Source organism: Nipponia nippon, unplaced genomic scaffold (genome assembly GCF_047370975.1).
Source record: "Nipponia nippon isolate SJK-2023a ecotype South Korea unplaced genomic scaffold, ASM4737097v1 scaffold_4, whole genome shotgun sequence".
Classification (NCBI taxonomy): domain Eukaryota; kingdom Metazoa; phylum Chordata; class Aves; order Pelecaniformes; family Threskiornithidae; genus Nipponia; species Nipponia nippon.
In genome coordinates this window covers 24,133,189-24,145,572 of record NW_028262358.1, presented here as the reverse complement: position 1 = coordinate 24,145,572, position 12,384 = coordinate 24,133,189, and the positions used below count along the sequence as shown (strand labels likewise).

The 12,384-nt window shown below is 40.1% G+C and overlaps 1 protein-coding gene across 1 annotated transcript in view; it reads right to left on the bottom strand.

Annotated features, from left to right (window-relative positions):
* The window catches only part of LOC148053214 (spermatogenesis-associated protein 7 homolog), a 39,698-nt gene that overhangs the window by 17,948 nt on the left and 9,366 nt on the right, over nucleotides 1-12,384 (bottom strand). Inside the window, exon 4 of the mRNA XM_087776838.1 lies at nucleotides 830-951. Within this exon, the coding sequence (XP_087632964.1) occupies nucleotides 830-951 (122 nt within the window). The remainder of the gene's footprint in view (nucleotides 1-829; nucleotides 952-12,384) is intronic.

Genomic DNA, 12,384 nt, shown 5'->3' with positions numbered 1-12,384 from the left:
GAAAGTTTTACAATCTAAATATAGTCTGCTGAGGAATTTTTGCCCCAGAGAGACTCTGGACTATGGCAGAATGAAATGTTTTGCAAGACTTTGTCTATTGAGGTGAGGTCTACTGGCAGAATTTGGTGAAGAAGAGGCCTACTCACACTAGCATGAGGTTGTACAGTTTCTGGTATCTGGCAGAATATATAGAATTAGGATTAATTACTTTAGGGTCTTGCTTTTACCAGTAAATACCATTCTGAAATTCAGAGGATACTGTAAAACAATGTAAAGTTTTTGCATTGCATTCAGTGGGAATACTAAGAAAATAGTTGGGATTTAGTTCTCTTGAAAATATTGTGTACGGAAATTATCCTAATAAGAATCTTGTCACACACATCAGCAAATTATTTCAATACATTCACTCATTTTTTTTTTTTCTGGGCACCCATGTAATACTTTGTTAAAAATTCTAATTCCGTTTGCCAAAGGAGCAAAAAGAATGAGTGTGGCTTTGAGTGGCATGTGCACATTCACGCTGTCAGTGCAGGGACACATTTTAGTCATGTTCATGTAGTTATGACATGGGTACCTGTCATTGTAGGCCATGTAGGGATAGCAACAGTTAGATGAGAGGATAGCTGCCAGTTGGCAGAACCAGGAGTCAAATATTCCCTGTGTTTGACTACACTGTAAACAGCCACGCTGAATAAACCTGCACTTAACTGCTGTGTTACGGGCACACCCCAGCACTTCAGAGTACAGCTAACTAAGGGGAAACTGGTCTCTTTCATGTGACTCAGTATGACCTGTGTGACAGGTCCTACGCTGTCAGAATATCACATACCTTCTGCTGGCTTGGAGAAACACTTCTGGAGTTGAATGGTGAGGCAGGAAGACCATGTACAAGATCCTTCTTATATTTCTCAAGGGCTTGAATTAGTCTGTCTCTTTTCTGCTGATCCTTGTCTGTACATGTAAATATGTAAACACAACCCTTTCCAGTTTAATCAATGGTCAAGTCATAGAGTATTACTCTTCATTCTTCTTTTTGCTACTAAAGACTATTCTGTCTCCTCCTCTTAATACCAAGTAGCAGACAGAGAAGACAATCACTCTACTTTTTACAGTTGGCGCTTGCTGCTTGCAGGCTCAGCACATGTCTGAATTTGAAATAAATGCAATAAATGCACTCACACGGTAAGTAATGAGCTACTGGAGGGATAAGAGTATGGCAACATTTTGTTTCCACATTCTGCCCACTCTTTCCCCTACCCTAGACAGGAGCTGAGGCAGGTCAAAGCAGAAGAAAAGCTGAGGCAATCAAGTAAGGATTCAAGTCTATGTACTAAGAGTTGAGTGACCAAAGTTAGGTTGCCACTGGTCTGTGCAGACTAATGCCGAGAAAGTGTGCTTTCTGTATCAGTCAAATGCAGGCTGAAAAGAGTAGGGTGACACTTCTGCTAGCACCCCGTACACAAAGAGGACAGAAACAGACCTAGTCCTTTGGATCTTCAAATATCACTGAAAATATGCAAGTGAGAGTAGGAATAAGAGTATTTATTCTTATAATAAGCATTGTTATTATATTTCATAATATATATTTTGATGTATTATATATTAAGTATTATAAAACAATAAGAATAATACATAGGAATAAGAAAGGGATATGAGTTACCCAAGACCACAGAGGCCCACAGGGGCATATTCATGGATAATGCAAAGCCTCTGACAATTCACCGTTTTTTGTCAGAACCTTACGTTTAGCAATGCAAACACGAATGATGCGTGACCAAAATTTTCAACCCTTTTTACCTGCCGTGTTCCTTCCAAGCATAGCTCTGAGAAAACGGATATGAATTGTGATGTGCAACAACGCCTTTCTCTTTGTAGATGGTGTTTAAAAAATCATAGCTGCAGCGGTTCTAGCTGAAACTAAGGATTCACACACAAAGTATCAGTAAAGTGGGATCCACTGAGGTCCTGCAAACTGCATATGGCTCTTTGGGGTTGAAAATGCAGCTCTGTCAGAATTTCCTTGCCCTGTGGAGCTCTCGCACATGGTGGCACGCGCCAGTACTGCCAGGCAGGCCTGCAGAGAGGTGTGCTCTGCTCCTTCCCCTCTGGCTGCAGCTGCAGAGACTCCACAAACAGGCAATTCTAGAAGGCTAGCAAGGCTTCAGGTGGGCTGGTGAAATGTGACTTTTGGCTGTGTGATCTTACTGTGAATAATATTGACTTATTCCTGACAAAATGCACAACTGGTTCTTGATTAGCAATAACTGCTATTGTGGCAATGTACTAGAACTTACGCTCACAATGTGCTGCAAATTTTTTGCTAATGAGAAGCAACTTCTCCTCCTCTGAAGTGATGTAGTTGCAGCATGTCTCACTAGTAATGTGGCAGAATAATGCTTGAAACCTGGCAAAGCAGCACTTATTGCAGATATTCTTTTGAGGGGGGAGATGCGTCGACCTGAATTTAGTATTGCACATTTCGGAATTAGCAGAAGGGTTACAGGGTTTCAGTTAGTCTTAAAGTAATATTTCTTTCAGGAAAGGAATAGCTGAGACTTTTTAAAAAAAAAAAAACAAAACCCAAACAACACTTAGATACTGCACTGAACGGTAGGCTCCTCCAAAGTTTGTGATGGGGCACACCATCTCTTGATAATTCCCCTGTAAGGTGGCCTCAAGGCTGTGGCCTAGTTATTGAAAATAACAGATTTCACTAACAGCTAAAATTGATATAGAGTCTCCCGAGGCATGTAATCTGGCTTTCTAGTCTTGCATGGACATGTGTTCATAGCATCATCCTATTAAGAAAAACATGTTGACAATGCTAAATCCCATTTGGATGACTGGGAAGCAGGATTATACAACTCACTGGAACAAATAACAAAATGTACTTGCTCAATCGCATTCATGCAGAGATTAATACCTTCTTCTTTTATCTAGGTTTGTACAGTGCCCAATCAAAGTACTCCCCAATTCTGATTAAAGACTTTGCATTCTGCAGTCATATGAAAAACAACAGACAAGGCAGCTTGCCGTAGTGTCTGTGCAACAGTACCACCAGTCAGGATACCTGGCTTCTTTCATGGCAGTGCGAATGATACTGAGGCCTTGGGAAAAAGTGACATCCATGCCTCTCCGCTCTTCTGCATGTGCTGTCTGTCTGTGTACAGGTGAAGCAGGACAACAACTGTCTACCCGAGGCATGGCTGGGCCTTCACCAAGCCTTGCCAAGGACAAGAAAATAAAATGTTCCAGGTCAAAGAGCCACAGGTTTTAAACAGACTTTGTCTAGTATTTCACTGATATTTTTACTGTAAATACGGGTTATAAATATGCCACATGTCATTAAGCCTGTTCAATAAGTACTATTCCACTGCATTATAGTTTTATGTTTTGAGTAGTTAGCAAAAGCTCCTGAGCCAGAATGTCTCATAGCAACTCTCCTTCCTCTTCCCTAACAGACGCCAGGTTTCATTGCCCAGACTGTCAGGTTTTGTGTGTGCCTCAGCCACGTGAGGCGCACTGAGGGGTCCTGCAGCACATCCCGGTTTGCTGACATGTCTGCTAAGGGATTTACTTGCCTTACCACCTTCTAACCCTGCTCTCTCCAGTTTCTCTCTTCTCGCTACTATTTTTGCTCAGTCACGTTTTTCCCTATGCCCCTTCTCGTGATTCCAGGGCTGCAGAGTCTCACCTGCTCCCCGCGCCCATCAGCTGCCAGCAACGCTCCAGGTTGCTTCCTTTCTAAGCCTCTCCCCTCCTACACTTCTCTTCCTAAACTGACCTCACCCCGTGGTGACCCGGCATGCTCCCCAGATGTGTGAATGAAGGGGCTAAGAGCGAAAGTCATTCTTAGGTTTTCATGTCATTGTTGGCTTTCACATTTACTCTTTACAATTCTGTTTGAAAGCCAGCTGTGACTGTGCCACACCGAGCAGCCTGGCCCAGCCACACAGACTGCTCATCGGCAGGAGCGACATCAGCAGTAAAAGATCACCCGCCCATTCTGCCTTTCTCCAAATACTTTTTGAAAACAACTAGCAATGACCAAGAATGAAAAAGAAAATAACATGCAAATTTTGTATCCCAAATGATAGGTGTTTGGGGGTTTTTCTCTTCCTTTTAGAAAAGCAAAAATTTGACATCCCTTCTGACTTGCCTTCTGATCTCATGTCCTAGCTGAAGTGTTTAAGAACTGGCTGTAGTTTATGGTTAAAACCATAACTGGGAATAATTAATTGGGGGAGGGCAAGGTTTCACCTATAGAAACACATCATGATTGCCCTGGCTTCAGCAGGTTACGACAATGATTCAGTGTGTCACCTGAATCCTCTTACAGGACGTGACTATTTTTATTCCTGCAACAGCCAGTATCTCTTGACTACCTCTTTGCTGCTTCCCGGGGAATAGAATCATGTGGTATGGCCAGTGCAGCAGTTATTTAGGCAAATGTATTCAACAGCCTTTCTGTTAAGCTCATTTATTTGTTAATTTATCATCCTTCCTACTGTGGCAGGTGTTAATTTATCAGTGCTATTGTACAATTTCACTGGTACTTGTGCTGGTATCTGGTACTTGTCAATGCAACAAAAGTACAGAAAATAAAAGATCTAGTGGAAATCTGGTCCTTTGAAAAACACAGGAAGATTCAGATACCATAGCCCCCACTCTGTTTTCCTGGCAGTTCTTGTTGCTTGCCAGTTACTAAAACATCTTGTCTCTCCTTTGCTGCTGTGTGAAAGGCCCGTGTACAAAATGAGCAGACACAAACTTACTCGACGTAGTAGAAGCAGTTTAGCTGATTATATTGGTCAATCAGAATGAAACAAACTACCCTCCCCCCTTTTTTTTATCTAGTGCCTTTCAGTTCTACTTATCTTTATCTTAAATAGTAAGAAGAGCTGGCAAACACCTTAGACTGATTCCACAGCTGCCTCCTAAAACAGAAGGTTATTTTCAGGTCTAAGACAGAACATTATGGCCCAAGTATGAACACAGGGTATAAAGCGGGAACAGGTTTCCCCTAAGTTGTTTACCAGATGTTACAAAACTCAGTGATTATAGTTAGAAATAGAATCCACACCTTGGCTCATGCCTTCATTTTTGGCTCGCAGTGGGAGTTCTGGTTTAATTCCTAGCAAGTGTTTTAAAACAGTTGGCTGATGTTTAACTCCTGATGAGTTTTGAAACAAGGAAGTTTTCAAAGGACTGTGGGGGGAAAAAGAGCAAAAGTGGTAAATGAACTCCAGACCTGTCAGACTGATATCAGTCCTGAGCATGAAAACAGAATGGCTGCTACAAGATTCCGTTAAAGTAAATAATATAAGCAACGCCAATCAAAAAGGTTTAAAAAAAAATCACCGTGCTAACTTGATAAGAAAAAAAAGAGAGATTCTGTTTGTGGCTGACTGAGATAAAGGTGTTGGTTTAAAAGACTTCTGTAAGCTCCCTGGCTTTGTTCTGCGAATTAGAACACTATAAAATTACATGTGTGTACAAAACGGCTAACTGGCAGATCTGAAAATGTAATTAGAAGTGAGAACTCCTTGCAAGGCAGGTGTTTCTAATGCAAGGATAATTTTTTATATTATATTATTAAATTTTTTCTTTCAGTTATCTGAAAAAAACCCATGAAATCATTCCTCGTAAACCTTGAACAACTACAGCTGCAGAACTCGTGAATAATAAAGGCATGGTTTACTGTAACAAAGTGATCTGCATCGCTCAGTGAGGTAGACGTAGGGAAGCAGTATACTTTTCAGCATGGATAACGGAACATCTCCATTCAGAAAATGCACACTCTTACTTAAAGGGGGTAAGTCTTACCTGGGAATCAGTGAAAAACATTTGTACCTTCTCCTAGACAAACAGCTGCCTGTAATTTCCCACAGTGATAGCGTAGCCAAAACTAGTGTAATATCATTGCCTATAAAGAGTGGAAATCTCAAGTGCAAGTACAGTGTGCCTTTACTGCAGTTTCCTTTGACAGGTGGATGGCTGCTGCTGGAATTACATGTCTTGCTCTAAAAGTTTACTACTCAAGAAGCATTTATAAATTGGAAAGGATGCAGAGAAGATCCATCAGAATGATGAAGTCTGGAAAACGCTCTTCATGGTGACAGATTTAAGGAGCTGAATGTATTTAGTTCCTAAGAAGTAACTTTTTTCCAGTTTATAAGTGCCTATAGACAGAACAGAAATTAAACAATACAGTTTGTCAAGCAAAGATTTACCAAGACCAGACAAATTCATCCTAAAAGAAAGGCTTATGTTCCTCATAGCAAGGTAAGTTAGTCTTTGGAACAGTTTAATGAGAAGTGGGATGTAAATACATAAGGTTTGGGCATATTTCTAAACCCTTCCCCTCCAACTCTGTAAAACAGCAATGAACACAGATAAGACTTAGGGGGAAAAAACAGGCTATATAACCACAACAGTTTATTTTCGCTGTGCCTATGAAACTCTTGAGATACGTGACAGTCATCATGGATCACCTATCAACTTCTCTGAAATTTCATTTTTTCTCAGTTTTTTCTGTTTTTGTTAACTGATGTAATCTCAGATTTTGGGCCAGTGCAACACAAAGGGATACAAGGGCAGATACTCATGATGTTCACATCTATGGGCCAAATGCTGCAGTCTGCACTGATAATAGTTTGTCTGGTGCGGGGACTGCTTATTCAGGCATTTCAGAGCAAACAAGACCATTCCTTCAGCAGAAACCAGTGGTAAGTGAGGCTCCAGTGCTTAGATTTGATTTCAGATGCTCTTTGCGACACTAGCTATTGTTACGAAAAGGCTATGTTAGCACATTAATCTACAGCATGTGGGTGTTTTTTAAGCCCCAAGCTCTGGTTCAGCATTATTTGTTTTCATCAATATTTAAATGCTGCAATACTATCAAGTGAGTGGTTAACAACAATTTTACAGGAGAAGAAAAGCCTCTGAAACGCCAGTTATACTCAGGAAACATTGCTAAGCGACACTGCCTGTTGTTGTTTCCCATGTTGTTTTCTAATCGCGTGCCAAATTCTGCACATTTTGCTAATGTGAGTGCTCACACTGACATGAACAGGAATTTCCCCAGAAGGAAAGCAAGGAGGAATTGGCTTTCCATAACAAACCACCCAGTCCAGCAATTCTGAACTGCTTGAGATCTTTGGCCGTAACCCACGTCTGCTGTGACTGGTTCTGCCTTACTCACAAATTCATGGACATCAATGGAGCTGACAGCACTTGACACAATTCCTTCATAGACCGCATCAAAATAAAGAATAGAACACACTCTCTTCTCTTATTTGACCAATGACAAGATTTGGCATTTGCTTTACTTATGTAGGGAAAGTAGTCTATTTTTCTTAATCTTTTAGTGAGTATAAATAAGATATATTAAAAAGGTGAGGTTCACAGCTCTGTAACTACCACCCGCTCTTAACCTCTAAGTATTCACAACTTCCTGCGTAAGCAAATAAGAGGAAACTCTGACACTTAGAGCATCTCCCATTCTTGCAGCCTGTTTCTCATCTAAAGCATGTTTCAGCACACTTCTGATACAAAAGGCCAGATCTCCCTCCCTCCTCCCTCGTGTCAGTACAGGTTTACAGTGGTGATTTACACTGTGAAAAGGTGATCCAACAGAAGGATACACCCAGCATCATTGCTTTTGATTTCTTAAGATTCTAAAAATTACTAAAAATTGGTAAAACGTCTTTAGCCAAACTACAGATTTTCATCTCTTACCCGAAGCCAACATGCAGCAGGTGGAGGGGTGCTCCATTGTCAACTCAGCTTTATGCCAAGGAGCGATCAAGAACAACTTCTAGAATTTCTATTACTTTGGCAAACAAAATTTCCTATAACTAAGTCACTCATTATTTGAACTGTTTCTATATTTTGTGGTGAAAAGACATTGTTGGTAAGGCCAGAAGTAGAAGTCATAACATCTGTCTGCAGATCACTGACAAGAATGTACAAGCCTCTAGAGGGATAACGGCACTTTTTTTATACTGATACTGTACAGAGGTATTCAAGGAAGAAAGGAATTCTAGCAGTTGGAGTACACGAGAAACATCAAGATGCTTCATCCCTGTTTAAAGTACTGACTGATTGCTGACGTATGCTGCTTTCTTCTTTGGCAGAGGAGTAGGAATGCAAAGTTAAAACAGTCAGTGCACAATGGTTATGACAAGACTCCTGCTCTCTGCATCCTCCAGTAGCTCCCACTACCACCTTCTTCCCCTTTTACAAATATTCCTGTTAACAGCACTGACTCTGAAATTGATGGGAAGGATGGTTTTGTGATTAAAGCACTGTGGTAGGACTTAGAAAACTATCATTTAATTCCTAGCTCTACAACAGACTCCAGTGTGATCACAGCTATGTTAATTAATCTCCAGTGTCTTAATTTCCTCCCTGTAAAAGAGGATGGTAGCACGCATTTACCCTGTTCTAGCTGGTGCATCATTTTGGGCGGCTATCCCCAGAAGATGATCTTTAAACTGTGCAGCGGCTACCATAAAGAAACTCAGATCCCAAATGGAGCTGCTAGCATAGCGTAGGATTTGAAGGGTGAGAAGAAGAACTTATGAACCAGAGTAGTTGTTTAATCATTGATAGCTGAATGACGCAGTGTAGTCATACATTTGATATTCCCTTCCTTGCAGCTCCCTTGTAATGGTGATATATGCATTTATTTTTTACAGACTGCAAAATTTATTATTAAAAAACATCTCACTAATGTTCCATAAACTTGCAATGATAGAAAATTGATGTTTGCATGTATAAACACATTAATTTCCACTGATTGCTAAATGATCCATTCAATTGCCCAAGATTAGTGACAACTAAGATTCTACGTCTGTAAGGATAAAATTATGTTTATATAATTGACTGTATAGATTATTCACACAAACTGTAGATAAAATGCTGCAATTTTGTATGTCTTTGAGCTGCCTGGAGAAACAACTTGTTCTTTTTCACAGGTGTTGTGGTCTTGAAAGTCACAAAGCAACTTCATTTTAAACTGGTTAAAACCCAGATAGAAATTATTATTTTGACTAGTGTCTGTCTCATGCAGAGAATTAGAGAGGGAAAAACACAGATTATAAAAAGACCGCTATGTGCCATATCTAAGCATTTAAGTACTCTGCTGGTACACAGAAAAATAAAATTCCTCTTAAAGAAAGTTACTATTCCTTTTTCCAATTACTAAAGCATGTGTTTCTGCACACACTTGTATGCATGTTTGGGTTTCATATTTATAAAAATGAGTCACAGCACGTGGAGCAATTATATGATCAACACTCCATAAAAGGTGAATGAGAAACAGTCACATGGCCTCATGTACTTACATATAATATTACTTGTCATTCCTTTGGGGTAAATGTATACACTGTACTCCTAAAAGTGCAAGGGAATTGTGCAGAACATACAATGGTCTGAATAGCTCATCTTGCCATTGTAATTAGTTGACCTTGGCTGGGTAATCAAATTGTAGCTCAACAGAGAGGAGAAGGAATGGCTTTGTCTTAAGACCAAGATCATGGAGATGTAAAGGTGTGCCCAGAGGCCAGATTTACTTTAGGTCTTCCTTCAGGAGATTCTTTAACTTGAGTAGAGTGAGCCTGAAGCACCTGACCACTTCCCACCACAGCTTCACCATGCTGATGTGCTTATTGTGCTGGACTGCTACCCAATACTCTGCTAATGGAAGCAGAGCAGATATACTGCAAAACTAGGAGAAAAACAATACATAAGAGCAGGCCTTGGTGGAGTCGCCCTCATTCCTGGAATGGGAGAATAGGAAGAGAACTAGGGCAGGGTGCCCTGGACCACCACGCTTCCCTGGAGTGGTGGACTGAGTCTGTGATGGAGCCAAAGACCTGAGCTTTAGTAAGGGATTTTCAGAACTGCAGGACCAACTAACGATTTGGGTGGCTCATTTTCCTGTATGAAGTGTGGGTTACCTATATGGATTCCCCTGTTTAGGGCTGGTTTTGATTAATCTTTCATGAGTGTTAAGTTTTTCCTAGTTTCCTGCCAGCTCATCTGGGACAGCTTCATATACACATCAGCCAAGGTTTCCGCTCCTCTTACTGAGCTGATCAGCCTCAGGAGATCTGACTCAAACTTGGGCTTTCTGAATCTGGAGCAGAGCATCATAGTATCACGGAAATCCTGGTTGGAAGAGACTTCTAGAGCTGGCTGTGGGAACACTGTCTCATGCTTCCGAGGTCCAAGAATGTAATTCAGCTGCTTATTATTAATTAATTGTTAATTATTAATCCCTAATAACTGAGAAATTTGGAGGACTTCCTGGGTGCCACAGGTAAGTTTAAGTCTCAAGCTCAATGCTGTATGAATAAATAAGGTATCTGATTTCAGACAAAATTATTTTGAATTTTCTCCTTTGTTGGAATAGAAACAATGCCTCAAAATGGAATGTTTTTTTTCCAGAACTTTCACATTTCCATTGGAACAGAAATTCTTTTTGATCGCTAAGACACTCTCCTGAAACCTGGTCACTGGCATGTTCAGTAGCACACCTTAGGCTCTTTCCATACTTATTAGATTCTCTTTCTAGCAAACGTGGCTTCTGCTGAGAGTAAGAAATGTAAATATCCTCCTAGTCAGACATTTTCCACACTGGAGTGGCCAAAGAATCATTGTTTTCACAGTAGTTTCATAAGTCATGCTGCTCTCAGGACTCTTAAAACACCTCTGCTTAATTTTATCTCCACAAGAACACTTAAGATGATGAACTGTATCTCCCATATTCCTGACCTCTGACGCATCTCCAGCAAATATATCTAGTCTTACAGCAGGGGGCAGATACATGTTTCCATCCTTTGATGAGGGCTGAAAAATGGACCACGATTCTTAGCACGAGAACACCAGAGATGCAGTCTTACTGCTGCAACAAAGCCAGCTCCATGCTGGAGAGAAAGGACTGCTCAGGAGGCTTCGTGTTAGCTGTTTCTCCCTAACTTTTGTCATAAGTTTGTGCAATTTCAACAGCATTTTGAATGTGACTCTGACAGTAAAGAGACTCAACTATTATTTCGCCCTGATATCCACTGATAGGATGCGTGGGAATGGTTCAAAGCTGTGCTAAGGGAGGTTTAGACTGGCCATTAGGAAGCATTTCTTTACCGAGAGAGTGGTCAAACGCTGGGACAGGCTTCCTAGAGAGGTGGTCGATGCCCCAAGCCTGTCAGTGTTTAGGAGGCATTTGGACAATGCCCTTAATAACATGCTTTGACTTGCTCAGCCCTGAATTGGTCAGGCAGTTGGACTAGATGATCGTTGTAGATCCCTTCCAACTGAAATTATTCTATTCTATTCTATTCTATTCTATTCTATTCTATTCTATTCTATTCTATTCTATTCTATTCCATTCCATTCCATTCCATTCCATTCCATTCCATTCACACAAATTGATGAAAGCTAGCACTTGCAATCATTTATAAACCATATTTAAAAGTCATTAGAAGAATTTTTTGTATGAAACAAATTGAGCTAATTCAATGACACTCTTACCAGCTGCAACATTAGTAACTTCATGAAATCTAAAACAGCAAAAAGCCCAATGAAGCACCAAATTTAAAACAGTGCCTTTCTAAACCCTAGAATTGAAAATCCAAGATATACCTGAAGAGGTTCAGGAGAGAGTCCTATACATTGCACTTCTCCCACTTTTCTATACAGTTCTTAATCTGAAGTGCAACAGTACAGACAGCTTGTGAAATGGTGCATTTTCAGATTGTCAAAAAAGCTAATTATTTACAGTGTTTTATCTGCAGTGCATTTATTCTTAAAATGAAACAAAGCATTGCACACTGTATTTTCTTCTGTCTTTTCAGAATTAGTCTTTGTAGCTGTTTGAGTTTTTCTCTTTATTTTAATAGGTTTGCATATGCCTGCATCACTACTGAGTGACCTGAATTTTCTTCTTGCAGCCTGCCATTGAAACATGTGGTATCCAACACAGATCACACATTTGGAAAACAAGGTTATACCTATCTGAGTGTATGGATTGAGAATAGGTAAGAAATTATACTGCATCAGAATGAGTATCTGTCAAAGTTCTGATAAATTTCAAGGTTTTAAAAGCACACTACACTTAGTAACTAGTAATAGCAATAGTGGGAGATTGTTGTAGGAGAAAATTTTACATGAAAAGAAGAAAATGCTGTAATCTTGTACTAAGCAGAAAATTATTTTTGTCCTCCTATTGTTCTAGTAGGCTGGCAAAACAGCCTTCATTTATTTTGTGTCTTTGAATATGCAAATGATAAACAGAAGCCTATTTTTGTAGGCATAAAGTCATTTTATACAGCTCAAATGATTTGCACATCAACCCCACTAGCAGCAACTGTACCACCA